The sequence below is a fragment of the Pyrus communis genome, chromosome 7 (genome assembly GCF_963583255.1).
Source record: "Pyrus communis chromosome 7, drPyrComm1.1, whole genome shotgun sequence".
NCBI lineage: Eukaryota > Viridiplantae > Streptophyta > Magnoliopsida > Rosales > Rosaceae > Pyrus > Pyrus communis.
The window spans coordinates 28,556,885-28,576,499 of NC_084809.1; the positions used below are offsets into that span (position 1 = coordinate 28,556,885).

The following is a 19,615-nucleotide window of genomic DNA, read 5'->3' on the forward strand; positions in this document are numbered from 1 at the left end:
CTAAATGAATAACTTGTGCCCCCACGAAGGTGGTGGGAGAAAATTTTCATTATGACATGAGCATTGGTGGTACATCATATGTGTTTTTATATATATGGTAGAAAATTGTATTTTTTAAGTTATTAATATTTTAACATACAATTTTTTTTATTAGTATAATAACACGTGGTATACCATTTTTGTTCCAGTCGCATTTAAAATCCTCTCGGGGGAGGCGAAGGATATTATTTGAGTAAGCGAGTGAAAGAGAATAAAAATAAAGGCAAAAGAAAAGAAAAGAATAAAGAAAGACGGAGGAACGGCTGGAGTCCAAACACTCCAACCCAGAAGTCCATCTACCAACAAAATTGACAAGGCAGGCGCCAGACAGATCAATCTGCAATTCCTAGAAAGGAATCACCCATACAACAAGAAAAAGAAGAAGAAGAAGGAGGAGGAGAAGTAGGAGGAGTAGCGAATCAATCAGTCGGATTTCGATTCTAATTTGGTGTGTTGATGTTTTGAAGAACCGATCGTCTTCGTTCGTCGGTAATCGTTAGATCTCGAGCTTTTAGAGGGTGACAATGCGTGGGGATGTGAACGGAAGCACCACTGCGGCGGGGGCGCCCTCCATGGGTATGGCGGAGGCACAGTACGTGAACGCCAAAACGTCGGTGTGGTGGGACATAGAGAACTGCCAGGTCCCTAAAGTCTGCGATGTCCACGCCATCGCCCAGAACATCAGTTCCGCCCTCGTGAAGATGAATTATTGTGGGGCCGTCTCCATCTCCGCCTACGGCGACACCAACGGCATCCCTGCTTCTGTTCAGCAGGCCCTCTCCAGCACCGGCATCTCCCTCAACCACGTCCCTGCCGGTACTTTCTTTTTTAATTTTATGAATAATTAAATTGAAGACCTCGCCCACAAGATCGTGGCCAACCGTTTCTGGTTGTTGTTTTGCTTGGCCTGCTGCTGTTTTTTAATTTTTCCGATTCGATAATATCAAAATTTTCTTTTCTTTTCTTTGGTTTATTTTTTGAATTTTTTTTTATTTGATGAGTGAAATTGTGTGTGAAGTGTAACTTGATGGTAGTATTAGTATAGTGACCTATTGGTTTGCTTTGTCAATGATTTTGGTTAATCTTGTCAGTCCTTAATTCATAAAAAATACCCATTTTTACCTCCCACACACCCTTGTTAATTTTCTGCCATTGATCTTCTTCAATTCATTCAAGCCGACGGCCGATATTTGATAGAGGTGTGTGAAAAGTAAAAATGGGTGTGTGGATAGCACTACCCATTCATAAATTGCTTCAGTTTAACAATTAATTGTTTTGTTTATACCGTAAGTGCTCGAATTTATGTCACAACTATGTTTTTCATAGCAAATTGATCATTTCTCTTCTCGTATTCATTCTTGTTAATATGTTGTGATTATTGAATGTTTTGTTCTTATAATTGGTATTTTTCTATGGTATTTATCTTCAAAATATTTATTTTAGTTAAATTGTCATCAGCGTTATCATCTTCGTTGACCGCTCATTGTCTGAAACAGGTGTGAAAGATGCAAGTGATAAGAAGATTCTAGTCGATATGTTGTTCTGGGCAGTAGATAACCCTGCCCCAGCAAACTACCTGCTTATTTCTGGAGACAGGGATTTCTCCAATGCTCTACACCAGTTGCGCATGAGAAGATACAACATTCTTCTGGCACAACCACAAAAAGCTTCCGCAGCCCTCGTCGCTGCAGCAAAGAGTGTATGGCTTTGGACGAGCCTCTCAGCTGGAGGGCCCCCACTTTCAAGTGGGGAATCATCTCAGCTTGCAAATGGTAACAATTCTTATAACCCTGAAATGACACAGCATTCAATGCCTGAAACGTTCAATATAAACCCGCCTCCAGTTTATTATGAACATCCTTTGGGAAATCAAAAGCCTTCCACCAGCGGAAGGGTTGGTGATACTAAAAACAAGGGGAAATTCAATCGGAAAAACTCAAATCAACCCAACATATCAAGAGTCTCAAGTATGCCAGTTGGGAACCAAGATGACAAGAATACTGATTACTCTTACCAGTCAGAACATACACATGCAAAGCAGTTCAAGAAAGCTCCACACGAATTCTTTGGTTCTGGTGACACTCCAGTCTCCAATAGTAGGTCCACTCCCAATTTCTTCCATGGAAATTCTGATCCTTCAGGCAGTGATGGAAATAGTTTCCTAGGTCAACCAAACCAGTATCCTTCTCCTCAGAGGCCGAACAACTTCCACATGCAACTGAATTTTGGACCAGATAGTATGCTCCCTCCTAATTCCCATAGTTATGGTTTACGACCTATGCCTCCCAGACCTGGTGGCCCTAGATTTACTTCAGCCCCACCTACAAATGTGCCTGATATGAGTAAGTTAAATATCTCTGAGTACAACAATTATGCTCAAAATCCACAAAGGTTCCCTCATCGAAATGGGGAAGAGTCTAGTAGACCAAGGTCTAGCGATTCACTGAATTCAGCTAGCTTAAATGTGCCTTATAAAGGCCATAATATGCAGAGTGGCCAGGCGTTTCATCATGATTCTATGAACAACAGGTATCCTCGTGGTTCCGAGTACCGGCCTCCTCAATCCTCCCCTGCTGCTGGAAACAACATACCTAGCAATGGTACTTGGGGAGCTCACGGCTGCACACCACCATCTGAATATGTTCAAGGCCTTATTGGCGTTATTTTACTAGCTTTGAACACCCTGAAAGTTGAAAAAATTATGCCGACTGAAGCAAACATTACCGATTGCATTCGTTATGGTGATCTGAAACACCGCAATACCGATGTAAGGAAGGCCTTGGATTACGCAATAGAGCAACAGATGGTGGTCAAGCAGACCCTGGGTGCACTTCAGTTGTATGTTGGTAAGAATGAGAAATTATGGAAGTGTGTGAACCCTATAGGGGGTAATCTTAATCAGTACACTAAAGCAACATGGGAACGAATACAGAATTTTCTGAGTTCCTCATATGGACGATCGGCAATAATGGCCTCTCAATGCAGGTAAATGTTTATGGTGTATTATTCAGCTACTTTTGTTTCCTGGAGTGTTGAGTTTTGACAATGAGCTTTGATCATCTTTTTTCCTCTACAGATATGAAGCAGCTATTATTTTGAGGAAAGCATGCTCTGAAGAGCTTGCTTTGGGCAATGTACTTCAGATCTTGAATATGATAGTCAGCATGAAGAAATGGATCATTCATCATCAATCTGGATGGCAACCGATTACTTTTACCCTTGAAGAGACTAACGCTGAAACAGCTGCCGAAACTGGTACTTGATTTAGTCAACAACACTATAAATGCAGAGAGTGGCTTTAAAATGGCTACATCTGCAAAATATTATCAGTTTATCGGACTTTGATCAACTGGGTTTACTTTTGAAACAAAATACTGTTACTAGAAAACTAAAGGGGATGGAAACTTTTACATGTGATCCAAGTAGGATTAGATGTCCTTCCCCCTCCCCCCCCACACACAAAACCACCCCCCTCTCCTCCCCACCTCGCCGACTCCCTTTTTTTATTTGTTTTTCTTTTTCTTATGTCTTCTCTGGCTCTGGGGTGCTTGAGTAGCTTCTAAGGAATAGGTAAAAATGCTGCTAACGCAAGACCTATTATGCTATCAAAGTTCTTGCGAGCTGCCTTTTTTAGAAGTTGATTGTACCTGCATTATGAGGCTTTTTGTCCATTACAAATCAATGGATCGTTCTGCCCCAAGTGACAAAGTATGTCAGGAACAGCATCTGGAAGTGGTAATATCATGTTTCAGCATATGTTTGCATATGGAAGATTATATAGCTGTGGGCAAGTTTCAGCATGTTTTACACGGATCAGGGATTACATGATTATGTTGTTCTGGACATTATTATTCAACTGTCCTTGCGGATGAGCTCCATTGAAGACTATTTCATTATCAGGTTGTAAGACCAGTGGATGTGGTTCTATGTTGGTTCAATGTAGGGCTTGGTATTTTACTTAGTTGATGCAAAGAACGTTGGCAGAGGAAAAAGATTGAAGCAACTTCAGACATTGGAACAGCAATTGGAAGTATGCACAGAAGGATGCCAAGGTAAGCCATACTGTACCTGCAATTGCATGCACGTAGGAGGGATGTGATTTCTGGAACCTGGTATGGCTATAATAGTATATGCTTGGATGTTGCAGAGAAGACAAAATTTCGATCAAGCTTTTCGTATCCTATGTGACACTGTTTGTTTTGAGTATATCTGGGAGAATATAGTTGTATAATAACACCTAGTCTTTTATTCATCCTTTATATTTGTTGTCTGCTACTGGAGCTTTCATTTGTTGGGGTTCGGATGAACCGTTCAATTTGGATTGCTCCTGGAACTAAACTGAGAAATGATGCTATGTTAAATGTTTTCTAAGCTCCCCTTGATTTCGATTGGGTTCCCTTTGTAGATTTGATCATATAAACTGATTTTTCTCCTGAAAATTGCTAACTAAACTGAGAAATGATGCTGTGTTAAATGTTTTCTAAGCTCCCCATGATTTCGATTGGGTTCCCTTTGTAGATTTGATGATATAAACTGATTTTTCTCCGGAAAATTGCTATGCAGGTAGCTTAGCCTTGTGTCTTTAAACCTAAGATTGTGGCTCAAATTAGGGGATTTTGGTCTCTCCTGGCTTCGTCCTGCACGAGTCATATGAATGTTGGAGAAATTGTGTGGTATAATATTTTAGTGACATGGCGACAGGTTAATGTGTAGTAAGAAGGTGATGCATCAAGGTTAAGTGAGATTGGTAATTTGAGTGGAGTGATGATAGGACAGAGATTGGTATGTGAAGTGAGAAGCTTGTGTATGTGCTGACAGTGTTATGATGGGAATGATGCTCTACTAAATTAGGGACATTCAATTCATGCTGTCTCCAGTTTCTCTCGTACAGTTGACACCTGCAAGTTACGGCCATGTTTTTACTTTAAACTCAAAATAGATGATTAAAATGAAAAGATTACCCCCATAAATTCAAGGCACACTCAAGGTAGAGGAGGAGGAGTTTTTCATTTTGAAAAGCGATTAGACATGAAGGAAACTATTCTCTTCGAATCCTATCAGTTTGCCAAGGATTAGAATAAATGAGTTTTCTTCGTAAGTAATCTTCTGTCTCCAATAGTGTCATCCCTTTCACTTCAATCTTTTATACCGAATAGAGGAGTTTTCTTCTTAAGTAATCTTAACATAACCATATAAAATACTTTTGACCATCGACATAAAAAATAAAAAAATACTTTTGACCATAGCAGCAGCCATGTGAGAGAGCATTCGTTTGAAAAAACAATGAAACCCGAAATGACTTTCGAGTAAACAAAGTACCACTCCAAATTTCCAATTACGCCTCATCCAATCCGACACAATACCATTTCGCTTTTTTACCAATTCCAATTTTCTCATAGACTATCCCAATTCCCATCCCCGCCCCACCGAACCATCGAAGCCCACCACCAATTCCAGTTTTCTTCTGACTATCTCCATTCCATTTTCTAATCAATTGTTAAATGATAGCTTAGTCTTTTACATTGAGAGATGTTTTTTCTTGTAATGACAATGAAATTATCTTGACATATTTTTAGAGTATGAAACCTCATCCTGGACAAATTTAATCTTTGGAGCCTGTAAAGTTATTTATACAAAGGTTATGAATGATTTTTGTCCCCTTTTTTTTTTTTAATTTTTATTTTAGGACCACCTGATGTTAAAATCCTAGATGCGCCATTGGTACAAGTAATAATATAAGTCGAGAGTTTTAGTTTTCCTGCACTTGTATTATGACATGTAATGGATTGAGCTCATATGTATTAGAAAATGTTAATTTTGTGTGTCTAAATAACATAATTGCTTACTAATTCTTTCACGGAAGACTCTTTCTTGTAACTAAATAGCATCACTCATCAATGAATGCAAGAGTAAACTAGTTATACTGAACCACGCAACTTTGTGTGTTTTGCTTATCTTGATAGAAAATATCTGGTTAAGCAGTTCGATAAGTGATTTGTGCGATCTTTGTTGGACTTTTCAGAACATGAAGAGTAACTTATAGCTTGCAAGGAATAATGGAGTAAATGAGAGAAACTTGTTAATGCTTCGAATTGGTAATCTTCCAAGTCAAGTCCAGACGTTTGGTTCTTGGCAATTGACTTGAAAGAAACAAAGATTAAAAACTGATCTTTCGCGAGTCGGTCTGATAAGTCGCCCCACTAATTATCATTCATTATCTTCTCGATCTTCCCATCCAACTCCAAGCCAACAAACAAACAAGTGGATTTCCTTAACATGTTATCTCTTTAACCCAAACAAAAACAAAGATAAAACCACCACCACTGATTTCTCTCTCTCTCTCTCTCTCTCTCTCTCTCTCTCTCTCTCTCTCTCTCTCTCTCTCTCTCTCTCTCTCTCTAACCAATTAAACGCTAAGACCCTCCACTTGAAACAGAGACGCTCCCTTTCGAAAAAATTTTCAATGTACCAAGAATATAACTCGGTACACTAAATATCATAATACAAGTTGGTTTAATATTTTTATTCAAATATGAGATTTAAATTAAGTGCTTAATTTAACAAAGTGGTGACTGGATGCCAAATCACCATTGGTGTCTTTGACAACAATTTAAATTTTAGGATATGTTTTTGTCTTTTGACTTTCACTTTTTGTGTTTGAAATGTGAGGAAAGTATACAAAGGAAAGAATGATGATGAGAGAAAGAAGGGAAAAATTATAAAGAATAAATGAAAACAAAATCTTGAAAGTAACATAACATATATAAATTTTTTTGTATTTAGTTTTGTGTCTTCCCTTCATCCATTTGTCATCCTTAATTTCTCTCACGTACTTATTCCCTATAAATAATTAAAAAAAATTGAAAATAAAAAACAAAAGAACAAAATGATTATCAAACGAACCTTTAAGAGCAATTCACCCGTTTTGTGTCGTTGAAATGATAAAATCAATAGTTATGTGTGCACGAGATAAATATGTGATGGTGAAATACACAAGGCTATGAGCAAAACCTAGAAGATAAGGTGCAAAAGGCAAATCCTCTGGGTCCAGAAGTGTCTGGACTGAAGGGGACAGATAAACATATTTAACAAAAAGCTAACCTTTACCGCAATTAACAAGAACCTCCATATTCAAATTCAATCCGGAGATTAAATTTGATTAATAAAGGAAATTGAGGAGGAATTTGGAGTGTTTGATTCATCTCTCTTTACCTTAATTGGCTGCTTAATTAGTCGGTCTTTTTACCCATTGAAAAGTCTATGAAAGTGATGCACATGTAGAAAGATGAGGCATTGTTTTGTTTCATGATCCCAACCACACAGGTCTCTTTCTTTTATTGCAAGCTACTAACGTAGCCATTTAAAATACAATCTATTTTCCCCATTAATTATTGGGTTTAAATAGTCATCCCGTCCCGAGGTTGAGTAAACTCTAAATTATGTGTTGCCGTAGTGCAGGATCTAACACATTTGGCATCCAATGCTATAGTTTATAATTGGAAACCCACAAAAAGTTAAAATAAAATTTTGATTGGAATTCTTGGTTTGCAAGAAATGGTTTATTACTTTTTTTTTTTTTTGTCTGTTTTTTATCATTGGTTTTCCAGTTTTGACCAAAACAGATTAAAATATTTGTTCCTATGATGTCTTATTAACTTCTATTTCGGAACCACCGGATCATGGTTTAGATTTGAGTTAAGGAGGACCCAAATATATTCCCTCACACAAACTCCCTCCTATAAATTAGGGACTGGAATCATTTTTGGCAAGATAACCAGATACTCCAGACAGACACACCACACCCATCAGAAGAGAGAGAGAGAGAGGTGGTCAGAAAAGAATCTAACCCTATTTTTTCTTCTTCACTGGATGAAAGCAAGTAGCAACAATAAGTGAATGAATTGTTTTGTTGGCTCACCCTTGTTTTCTCCCTTTTTTTTATAAAAAAATCTGGTTCTGCTGCTGACATGGACGTGAATGTTTTTCCAACGCTTGTGTGTGGGTGGACTTGGGAGGAGAACAAGTTGTTCGAGCTGGCTTTGGCAGTGGTTGACGAGGAAGATCCACAGCGCTGGGACGTAGTTGCATCCTTGGTCGGAGGGAAAAAGAGTGCAGAGGATGTCCAGAAACATTATGTCATTCTTTTGGAGGATTTGCAGGTCATAGAATCTGGTAAATTGGATCACAAACTCGGACAGCAGCCGCAGCAGAATTATGTTCAAGTGGATCATTGTACTCACTCCGTGTGCTGGACTGACGAAACTAACAAGTATGTGAAATCTTTGTGGATTAAGGTCCTTGATTGCTGCAAAAAATGCTTTTATTTGCTTTTCATTCATTGGTTTTCACATGTTAATTGGACAGCTACTAGAACTCGTTCCTACCTTCCTGTTAGATAGCTAGTTTAGTCTTGATCATGTTTATTCAGTTCCATGGGAGATTTTAGTTTTTTCTGATGTTTAGAAAATGTCGTGCAACAGTTTGCTTGTTCAGTTGGACTTGAATTAAATCTCTCCGGCAAATTGCTATCTGTCGAAGCTTTCTCGTTCAAGCGTGTACCCAAAATAGGATGAAGTGAAGCTGCTGGTCATGCAAAGTGTATCAGTTTGAAAGCTCTGTCAGCAGCTTGCAAAATATTCACCCTTCTCTTCTTGTAAAACACAAGTTCAGTGAAATGCAACTCAGATAGATCGACACTCCAAACCCTACATAGGCTACTATTTTCTGATTCATCTCATATAATATATAATCACTCACTTAGTTTCTAGCTACTTAAAAATATATTTACAAATGATCTGCATCTTTATACAGTGGTATAATTTCATACCAATGATCGATCCATCTACTTCGTCTTTGATGAGATTTCTGCTATGCAAAGATGTCTGGGAACACAGCTCATTGTAGGAAATTGTATAAGACATTTACTTATTTATTTGTTTGCTTTTGTTTTGCGATCTGCTCTGTTTAAGATACATTTTCCTTTGTGAACAAGATTGCGCCATAAATGACAAGAACATTACGAAAAGAAACTATATTTGAATATTGGGACAACGGAAACAGAATTCACAATCAACCGAAAAGATAGAGACAATCATTTTATTCAGAAACCATAATTTTGCTGTTTCTTGGGGCCTAAGCCTTGTTGTATTGCAGTGCCTATGAAACGCATTCTCAACCTCCAAACTTGTGCCGAGCAGAAAAGGTAACGAAGCCTGCAAACAGTCACTTGCATATAGGCATATATGGCATTGATTCACATAGCAATCAATTCAAAGTATATGAGTAGCTGATGACAAACGGGCAGTGAGCATCTGCCGATGAATGACATATACCTAACAACGCAGTTAATGAGAGGGCCGTAAAGTTTGTTTAGGGTAATGATCCATTTTCAGACACGTAATATGTCATGTTTCGGATGGTGAATCTACATTTAACCTCAATGATAAGGAATCAGTTAAAGAGGATGAGAAAAAGGAAGGAGAGGGAGGTAAAGCCAGGGAAGAGGCAGTGCATGAGTAGAGCCACAAGAGCTCTATTTTGCTCTTGAGAACTCCATCCATGCTCTACCTCTTCCCTGTCTTATTAACTCTCCTTCCACATTACCCAAATACCTGAGTAAATTTACAGTCTAACCAACATGTAATAATATATATACTTATACCTCTTGGTTGGCATTTGAGACTGATATTTGCCTCATCTCCATCTGCTTCTTTCCAACTTGTGTGTGGGTATAATATTTGTCCCTTACTGGTGTTTGTATATAAACCACATATAGATATACAGTACACAACACACATGTACTACCAAAACCCAGTTCAATCACCAGCATTACCTACCATGTACTGCTAAGTATACGCACTAGTTGTAGTATTACAGTAGTACGTGCCTCTTTCTTCTGTCCTATCCTATGTACTACTAAGTATTAACTAACTGGATTAATTATTACAAAAAAGAAACAATGTGAAAGAGCTTTTCAAAAGATGAACGAATGAGGTACAAGTGACAACATGTACTACACTCCCTTCTTGTACTCGCAACCCCATCATCACTAATATCACTTTTAATAAACTATTACAAAAAAGAGACAAATTAGTAAACTCACATTTAGAGTAGTTCATTATTCACCTTGTTAATTTCTTTTGGGGTATTTTTTTAATTGATACCATTTTGTTTTTTTTTTGTTTTTGTTTCACTTTTTACAAAATTGAAAAACTTAAATATTGTTTGGTTACTACTTTCAGTTTTCAGTTTTTAAAAAATAAAAATAAAAACTAAAATCTACTTCCTTGGGTTTTCAAAATTTGGCCTCGAGTTTTTATTTTTTTGATTTTTAGTTAGACAAATTCGTGCATAGAACAAAAAATCAAGAGCCTCGAGCCAATGAAGACTGAAAAATTACCCAACAAGATTTCAATGTTCGGCTAAAAAACAAAAAAAACAAAAAAACAAAACAAAAAAACAGAAATATAAAATGGTATCAAACCGCCCTAAAATTGTTGTTGTTGGAAGTACTTTTCAAAACCACAAATTAGTAGTACCTAAAGTGTAATTTCAATGATGGAAGGGGCCCACAACAATTGACAAATATGGTTGCATTGCATGTGACGATTGAGCTACCTTCATCACCAAACTCATCTAAACCCCACCGCCACGCCAGACCAAACTCATCTAAACCCCACCGCCACGCCAGGTTGATGTTTGCCTTGCCTGTTTATCTGCAGAAGCCTCTTGTTTTTTCACTGTTTGTTTTTAACTAAAATTGTCAAGCTGATTTTTTGGGTAATGCAAGATTTTGTTGCCTACAGATCAAACTTCAAGAGATAAACATTACGTAACCGATTGACATTTTGGCAAACCTTCCATAAAAGGTTAGGAATAGCTTCTTTAAAATCTCAATAAACATCCTGAGTGTGTAAAAGTAAAACTTTGTTTCAAAAGGATGACCAGACACTTGAGCCAATTTCTGACTAAGACGTCTAACAACACGACCAAACAATGTAAACCAACTCCCTGATTCCTCCAAACCCAAGACGAATTCTACAAACTCAATAAACCAAAAACTCTTACACATCATTCAGAATCAGAATCTGGATCCACAATATCAGGAAATGAATCCGCATCTGAATCATTACCCAGTTCATATGCAATTCCCTTGCCCTTCTCAGGATTTGAAGCAGACGCCGAATTACTCTCTCTGCCAAGAAACCCATCACCTTTAGCCACCACCACATCATGGCTTGTAACCGTAGTGCTACCTGCTTGATCTGATGGACCATTTCCCAGCGAAACCCTCCCAAAGACTTCTTCAGCAACTGTAGTTCGAGACACTGAGGCACCTTTTGAAGACAGATCATTCTCAAGTTGCATTGCGGATTCTTGAAATTGGCAGGATTCAACCATATTTTCAGTCCCATTGACTCTCATCTCCACATCCTCAATGGGTACTTCCAGTTCCCGTGCACTTCCTCCTAGAATCTCTTTACCAAATGAACCATCTACAGCAAGTTTTTTATCCCGATGAATTGTTAGAGCTTTGGATGGCTCTCCAGCCTGCATAGTCTTGTCTAGGTCACTCCTCGGTGCTTCCATTTCTTTACCAGTTGCAAGCCAGCTATTATATAGGTCGTCACAATCTGAATCAGAAGCATCATACACCATTCCCTGTAAGTCACTTGAAAACGGTGTTCGGTGCTTTACACTACTAGAGTACATGTTTTCTGGGAGCTTGTGGCTAACTCCATCAGAGAAACCTGCCAGTGGGAGTGCCCTGGGATGTATAAGGACCTCTAAGTTCAAAAGAGCATGAGCACAAAATCCAGCAACTTTGGTTCCAGTTGCTTGCTTGCCTGCAGAAAACCACTTTCATGTGTTTACAATAACTAAGGAAATACACACAAGAAATACAAAATTCATCCATAGCCGTTTCACTCATGCATATTGCATAAAAATATATTATTCTAATTAAAGTAAAATTATTGAGATGGTTATTATCATTTCATTACGTGTCTGTTTCTTTTTCGGAAAGATGTATCATGCTTGTCATTGAGTTTTTAATTTGTAGATTCAGACCGTAGTCAGTCTCTTACTCCGTCAGTAGTTTTCCCTTATGAGTAATTAAATGTTATTAAAGAGGTGCAATTCCTTCCTGGACGTCAGTAATTAGTTGTAATACATGTCTATTTGTTGTTGATACATCCATGAGATAATCAAAATGAAATACGAGATTTCACTTATTTTTTAAGAACTTACCTCTACGGAAAAGATCAAGACCCTCAGCTAAATAAGGGGGGCGGACACAAGAAGAAAGTAATGATGCCAAAAGTGCACGTAGAGCAGCAAGCTGAAAATCACCCCGAATATCAACAGGTTCATTCAGCTGGTAAATGTTTTTGTTATTACCAGCCTGTCCCCCTTTCATAGAATTTGTAGCTATGTTCATCAGAAGAAGATCAACATCAGATCGCCATCCTTCAGATTTCAATGCACCACCCTGAGCAAAAGAAATAGAACCTCTCACTCATTAGTAGACCTTTGAGATCAGAAAGAATGATCCACAAGCATTTTAAGTTTTACGTACACAAGTAGATCGGGAACACATGAATAAAGACATCACCAAAGAAAAAAAAAAATGAACTCAACAAAATCAGCAAGGTGGGGGGATGATTATATAGTTGCTAAAATTAAGATTTGAACACTCCATTTTGAAATCTAGGATCCAACAGTCAAGCATCACTAGTCTTCTACTTGTGCAAGAGGGACTTCACTATTTTATGTTTACATTAACTATTTACCGAAACCGGATCCAAGACCTTGGATTGACATATATATCATACACAAAGATGCATTGAATCAACATTCTATTCAAGGACATACGGTGTACACTCTCTCCACAAAAGGGAAAAGGAAGGAAAAAAAAGGCATGGACTACACATACCACAGTGACAAGAGCTTCTAATGCCTCAAGTGCAGCGATTCTCACAGGAATAGGAGATATCGTATGGTTCTTGGGGTTCCCCTCTTCCAAACTACTAGTCTTACGCCACTCAAGAGATCCGCTTGAAGCTCCATGCTTCCTCTTTCTATGGCTAGATTGCGGTGTTTGAAGCAATTCTTCAGTAGAAGGCTTTGACGAGATTCCACTAGAAGGTGCACCACCACTCTCATTCACAATGGGACTCAGATCAATCAATGCGTTGTTAGCAACTTCCCGTGCCAGGCTTACTGTCATCCCTGATAAGCATAAAGTTCCCAATTAACAAAACCAAAAAATGATTTCCAGAAGAAAGGCACTAAATGGCAACCAAAATAAAGGGTATTGGGAGAAAGCTTTATGCAGATTTCCTAAACACTAGCTATCTTAAACAAATGAGGATCATGGACTGAAGCATCACAAGACCATGGCAATTTATCAGAAGTACAGAACACAGTTGAAGGGTGGTTACTTACTGAATTTGACTTTTCAATGCAAATTCAGGATGGAAGTAGCCATCTCTCGCACAAGATAGCAAGATCAATGCATATACTTTATTTCTAGGTTTTCTCAAAGGAATGGCTTTGTTTAGTAATAAGGCTACACAGATTAGTTCCTTTCTAGAGGGATTAGTCTTTCTGTGGTGGTCAACATATCTTGCTCCATCCCTGTCTATGTAATGTGACAGTATTTAACAGGCATGTTTCTATTCAGCCCAACAAAATCTAGAATAAATATATTTTCTGAAATTACTGCATACCAACACCCATGGATATCAGCAACATTCTTGTGATTAAGTAGACCTTTATCCTCAATTCTGGCAATGCACATCTCTTTAAATACACTGAAAGCAGATGCACTAAATAAGCAGCATGTGGTAAAAGTTGACTGCAAGGAAGACAACAAGATTATCAGAAAGTTTGCATTCTAACTACTCAAGAACTAGGAAACAAAGTAAAGAAGGAAATATCTTTAAGACATATAATAGCTGAGAGAAATAGAGCCTAAAAGAAACATCTCTAGCATTCCTAAGTTCAGAAGGACTTGGCACATTGAACTCACATTGTAGTTGGGATATCAAGTAAGCATCCCCCCGAGTATCACAAGTTCAAGAATTAATGTTTCACCTATTACCCAAACGTTCTATTGAACAAAACTTTATGTTGTTCTAAGATATTCATTGACGAATGCCACTAGAGAGAATTTATTATATTTCAAGCTTTTATATCAATAAATTGTCAGCTCAAAGGAAAAACCATTTGTTCTCTCATTGTTTCCTTCCTTTTTTTTTTTCTTTCTGGTTTTTTTTTTTTTTTTTTTTTTTTTTTGGGGGGGGTGGGTGGTGGGGTAGAGTTGGGTTTTGCAATTAGACAGAAAATGAGGGTTAGATTATCCACACGCACAATATCGGGCAAAAGCCAACAATAGCAGGTCCCTGTTAACAAAATTTCCAGGTAAGTATTCAACTATGTCGAAGTTAAAACCCATACCAAAAAATAACAATTAAATGGGCAACCTTCAAATTATATCAGTAAGACACATCTGGTAAATAATGGAGGAAGACATTCTAGATTTACCTGCGCACACCCTCTATAATAGCAGTGAGGAATTCTAAACCATACAGGTGCAGAAGTGGTAGTTCTGAACAAATGAACTCTTGCTGTGTGGCAGTCATAAAGGGAAGCAGAGATTGTGGCAGGGAACCATCCACAATCAGCACTCTCTCAATAAGGGCAAATAAGGACCGAATAGGAACAGTCACCTATTAGTACAAATACATTAGATACTTGTGGACCACCAAAATTCATTTACATTGTGCATAAAACATGGAAAGATAAGTGGAACCTATGGAAAATATTATAGTGACATTCAGTTATCTGTTTTTCTTTTTTTCCTCTTTTTCATAGAAACGCACCTGAACAGGGTACGGAGTTGTTATCATTGTAGAGCAGCAAACCATCAGTGCAGAGATACTGGACATTGTCAAACGCTGAGAACTCTTTCTTCCCTTCGTTGAATCTTTTCCTGACACTTTACTTCCTCCCAACCGAGGAGGGGGTTCTTTCCCTGGGGGAACCAAAAATCTAATAATTGCATGGCGTTTTGTTTCTACAATACAAATTAATACGAATATCAGTTATTTACCTTAACGCCAACACCAACATAAAAATTATCAATAGTAGTATCATAACTGTACCTTCCTCAAACCCATGAAAAACATCATTCAGGTGACCATTAATCAACAATAAAATCTTTTGAATCATTAAGGACCAGCTATCCTCATCCCCTCTTGACTTTGGTAGTAATGCCAGACAGTAAGCAAGTTTCTGAACGTTGAAACCAGACAGAAGTTATTGCAGATGCCATAATTTGGTTCATTACTAATCACTATTGTGCCAGAATATTAACACTACATTTTCCTACATAATTTGGTCCAAGCAAACAGGACTTTACCTTCAGCATATTATCACTTCCTTTTCCTGACAAAATTGTTGAAGCAATAACATCTTCAACCTGCATGAACGTACATATAGAATTCATTAGCAAGCAAGGTCTAGTGTTTAGGTGAGAAAGTCATTTCTGGTGTTTGTCCAATTAACATGGGGTCCTGAGAGGAGGGATTTAATGTTCTTGAGCATTCTTTTGAGCAACAAGAAAATCTTCTAGGTTTTTCATGTAAAGTGGATCAAATAAGGTTTACCTCTATGGTATCATTAACCAGGCTTAACATACTTATGGTATGGTGAATATGCCTCTAGAACAATTCATGAGGACATATGTCCAGCCAACCATTATTAGGTTTCTATGCATTACCTACGATGAGATTGTATGACCCTGTACAATGAGGTACTAAAGCAGTATTAATATCATTTTTCTGCTTCTAGCAGGCCACATCTCACAAAGAGAAGTGTGTAGTTGATAATTTTGTAACTTAATGTTGACAACTTAGAACTGATCATGCCCACACAATAAGAAATTAGATAGTTGTCTGATCCAATTTGGTATTTTCGGCATTTGATTGCTTTAAGAAAAGGCAAACAAGTCTCAATAACTGGAATAACACAAATAAACTGCCATCCACCAAAAAGCAACTTATTTGATAATATTTACTGTACTTCGCAAAGGGAAATTCTGCAATGGAGGACAAGGAACTTACACTATCATAATGACGATTGATGCTCAATGGAAAGAAAGATATAATTGTGCATAACAGTTGAACTGCTTCTTCCTGCATGTAACATGAAAACCATATCATACATAACTAACTAACATCAGTTTAATTAAAAAGAATAATATTATCTTACTGTATTATATATTCTACTTTAGACAAATGTAATACATTCACAAGGCTATACTAGGAAAGATAAGTCTGCAAAAACCATGATAAGCCTACTTCTTAAAGTAATTTTAATCAATCTTTAACACCTGTAAATGAAAGTTATTGGATTCATGATGCTATTTTAGCAATGAATACTGACTATACACCAGTGTTTTAAAAAAGGCACGCCTAGGCGACTTTGGAGGCGGGACGATGATGAAAACACCTCTTCTCACCTAGACGTGGTTGAGGTGCGCCTGAGGAGTTCCATTTTTTTTTTTTTTTTATGGACGTTGCCTTACCACTGCCTTCAATGATGGTCTCTATTTATTCAAAAATTCATTGAAGAAAAAATTGGCCAGAAAAAAAAACGCTTCTTTCACAGTTATATAACATTAGTAATATATTGTTAAAGACAAGATTAAGTAGCTTACCCAAACAACCTCCGAATGATCATCATCTAACAACTTCAAAAGTGGTTGAATAACTTGTTGAACGAGTTTCCCGGCATGTGCAGTTCCATCCCTTTTTGCATTTAGAGATCCACCCAACCTAAAAAAAAAAAGAAAATAGCTTCACACTTGAGGACTTGCAGAGTACTAATTTATATAGCCTTCAAATACAATGGATAAGGAATATAAATTCCAGTGCAGAATTGCTGATGTCATTTATCAACATTAAATCTTAACTTGGTATTATAGCAAGAAGACAGATATGAGTAGCAATGAAAATTCAAGGAATTGCTTCAGATATAATATACAACCTTGTGACGAGATCTGACATCGAGGCACAAGAGACCACCTTCACAAATTGAGAAGTTGTAGACTGCTAAATGAAACACAGAATAAGATTTAAGTTAAAGATTCTTAAGAGGGTGAAAGAGGAATAGTTCATTTATTATTCAGTTTACTCACAACAAAACCAAAAGTTCAAAGGACAGAATCCACACAGAATCTAAACCTATATAAATGCAGTCTGAGCTATATCAAAACTCCAAAAACAAATCGCAACAGAGGATCACGTGATTCGAAAGGACAGAGTGCAATGAATGAAATGCTTAGGCAGCCGTCCAAAAATATCTAAGAAACATATAATATAATCCCAAACCTTAGTATTTTATAGATCGTTAGGATATTAGGATTAATGTAATTTATGTCTGGCATCTCTTTGTTTTTATAATTAATTAAGATCTATAATTCGAAAATGAGCCAAAATTGTGAGCGTGGGTCTTGCTACATCAGCAGTCCTGTGAATTCTTAGATATTGATTGTTGAACATGAGAATAATTTGTTTAGTAAAGGCATGGAAGCCAAGTGGAGCGCAATTGGGCACCAGGGCCATGTTTATCATCGCAACCATACCATCAATATAAGTGCACCATAGTTTTCCTTAAAGTAGCCGGAGGTCTCATGTGTTAATCAATAATATTAATATTCATAGGAAGACTAACAAACCTAATATTGTGTTTGTTCAGGTGAATCAAAACCACAGTTGGCAATGCATTTGACGTGTTATTGTAAAAGCAATGATTTCTCCAATGAAAACAAGTATAACTACCACATAATGAATGTTTAATTTAAATAAGCATTCATCTCGGTACCTGAATATGTGATAGGAATATCTGGAACCAACCAGAGTATGATTCCATGAACCGCTCAGAGCTGCATTCCCGACAAGTCACCCCCATCAAACAAATTCCTTCCCAACATTTATCTGGCTACAACAGAAAGTGATCAAAAGAATTCACAAGGAAGACAAAGAAAACTCTCGGTAGAATGAAAACAGATAGTTCTTTCTTTGCCTCGTCGTAGCATGGTGTAAAACTGTTACTTATGCCTCTAGTTGCAACTACTAATATAAAAGGTGACTCATCCCACGACAATTATACTGGTTTGGCTTCCTCCACAAAGTGGAATTCAGGGTGCATTTTGCTAGCCTACCATTGATAGCTAAAACTGAAAGTTTGACATTCAAAATGAACATAATGGACTTTCCTATAGTACTAAACCCAATTGTTTCAGTAGACTAAGGAAAATCAAATTTATAGTTTTCAAAAATAATAAACAAACAAGTAAGTTCAGATAAACTGTAACTGTAAAAAACTAATTTGTACATACCATGTCACTGGAAACAAGCTGCGCCAAGCGACGGACCCAGGAATCAGCAGCGGATTTCCAAGTAGTGATTAGCTTTTGGTCAGTCACATCTTGTGCAGGCTCACAAAGGAGGTTGTGGGTTTTGATCGCGTAGACTACCTTCGACAGCTCCAACGGACTCCCAGACGGGTGTTTATCATCAGGGAGTTCTCTTACGAGCATTTGCAACAGACGAGGCCTTAGAGCAACATCGTACATGTCCTTGACGTGGTCGAAGGCCGCCATTGGAGCCCAAGCTTAAGCTCTGAAATAGAACATAAAAGGGAAAAACAGAGGGCCTTAGGGTTTATGAATTTGGTAGTTAAACCCTAATGGGAGGAGCTTTAGGCTATGTTACAGTTTCAAAACTCAACCCAAGTCAATAGCTTTCAGTGTTAGGAAATTTCCTACATTGCTTTCCTTCCCAAAAGTCCTAAATAGTTCTCTGCAACTCTTTCCTCCTCCTCCAGTCCAGAGAATGCCATGAATGGTTAACTCTCAAAGAAATACCCAAATTTACACTCTGCAGAATAGGAAGGAAAAAAAGGGAAATCCAGAAGAAACCTACCAAATAGCCGAGCAGGGTTCTTGGAGAAGGAGATGGAGGTCTGTAACTATGACTGAGAAGAGAATTAAGACTGATAGAGGAAAATATTTGGGAGAAAGACGGAGAGCTGCGTATACTACGACAAGTGAAGAACAAGGGTGTTGGGGGAGCCGCATGTTTAGGGGCGCCAAGCGGGATAAACTGGCGTTCGGATGGGCTTTAGATCCTTTTGGACAACAGCCCAGTCAGTGTGGTGAGCCCCTCATAAAGTTGTAACTTGATTGGCCCAATAATAGCAAATATGGAAGAAGACCTAAAACATCCACATCATCCTTCTTTTGAACAAAGTAATTATCATTGTTGTAAGTAGTAACCATGATTTTGTTGAACAAATGTAGTCATATCCTAAATTTTCTTTTTAAATAATCTTTCAGGTACAAAGTATTTGTAATAAAATACTCTTTCAATAGATTCTCACCTCGATTTCCCCTGCGTCGATTAAGGTTTAGCGCACGGCCAACTCTTGAACCACTTGTTTTTTGGTTGTGTTGATTGATTGCTTCTATCGCTTGCACCACCTGATGGGTTGTTGTTTCTCTACGCTT

The 19,615-nt window shown here is 37.7% G+C and overlaps 2 protein-coding genes across 7 annotated transcripts; one reads left to right on the forward strand and one right to left on the reverse strand.

Moving 5' to 3' along the window:
- The first annotated feature begins 257 nt into the window (after positions 1–257).
- On the forward strand, positions 258–4,900 carry LOC137739828 (uncharacterized). 2 transcript variants are annotated; one of them, XR_011069120.1, is made up of 4 exons: positions 258–855; positions 1,536–3,024; positions 3,116–4,091; positions 4,603–4,900. XR_011069120.1 is itself a non-coding variant. In XM_068479548.1 (3 exons), exons 1-3 carry the CDS (start codon positions 564–566, stop codon positions 3,300–3,302), a joined length of 1,968 nt encoding a protein of 655 aa, XP_068335649.1. In that variant the 5' UTR covers positions 258–563; the 3' UTR covers positions 3,303–4,421. The 2 variants fall into 2 exon arrangements, 1 of the variants encoding a protein (XP_068335649.1); XM_068479548.1 differs by lacking the exon at positions 4,603–4,900 and having other exon boundaries at positions 3,116–4,421.
- Positions 4,901–10,806: 5,906 nt separating this feature from the next.
- On the reverse strand, positions 10,807–19,178 carry LOC137739694 (uncharacterized). 5 transcript variants are annotated; one of them, XM_068479361.1, is made up of 14 exons: positions 19,032–19,178; positions 18,446–18,728; positions 17,929–18,045; positions 17,092–17,156; positions 16,763–16,880; positions 16,167–16,238; positions 15,464–15,523; positions 15,207–15,336; positions 14,925–15,118; positions 14,587–14,771; positions 13,770–13,897; positions 12,974–13,269; positions 12,289–12,529; positions 10,809–11,885 (listed from the first exon to the last, which is right to left on the reverse strand). In XM_068479361.1, exons 2-14 carry the CDS (start codon positions 18,707–18,709, stop codon positions 11,110–11,112), a joined length of 2,646 nt encoding a protein of 881 aa, XP_068335462.1. In that variant the 5' UTR covers positions 18,710–18,728; positions 19,032–19,178; the 3' UTR covers positions 10,809–11,109. The 5 variants fall into 5 exon arrangements, with proteins under 5 accessions (XP_068335464.1, XP_068335462.1, XP_068335461.1 ...); XM_068479360.1 differs by having other exon boundaries at positions 18,875–19,178; XM_068479363.1 differs by having other exon boundaries at positions 10,807–11,885; positions 14,925–15,076; positions 18,446–19,178.
- Positions 19,179–19,615: the final 437 nt, after the last annotated feature.

What these genes read in the sequence shown, in the direction of transcription:
- LOC137739828 (XM_068479548.1), top strand. Translation starts at nt 564, where the DNA reads ATGCGTGGGGATGTGAACGGAAGCACCACTGCGGCGGGGGCGCCCTCC. An exon ending in CCTCAACCACGTCCCTGCCG is followed by an intron (nt 856 to 1,535) that starts GTACTTTCTTTT and finishes TGTCTGAAACAG; the next exon opens with GTGTGAAAGATGCAAGTGAT. An exon ending in ATAATGGCCTCTCAATGCAG is followed by an intron (nt 3,025 to 3,115) that starts GTAAATGTTTAT and finishes TTTCCTCTACAG; the next exon opens with ATATGAAGCAGCTATTATTT.
- LOC137739694 (XM_068479361.1), bottom strand. Translation starts at nt 18,709, where the DNA reads ATGGCGGCCTTCGACCACGTCAAGGACATGTACGATGTTGCTCTAAGG. An exon ending in CAACTCCGTACCCTGTTCAG is followed by an intron (nt 14,772 to 14,924) that starts GTGCGTTTCTAT and finishes TTGTACTAATAG; the next exon opens with GTGACTGTTCCTATTCGGTC. An exon ending in TAGAAGCTCTTGTCACTGTG is followed by an intron (nt 12,530 to 12,973) that starts GTATGTGTAGTC and finishes TCTTTTGCTCAG; the next exon opens with GGTGGTGCATTGAAATCTGA.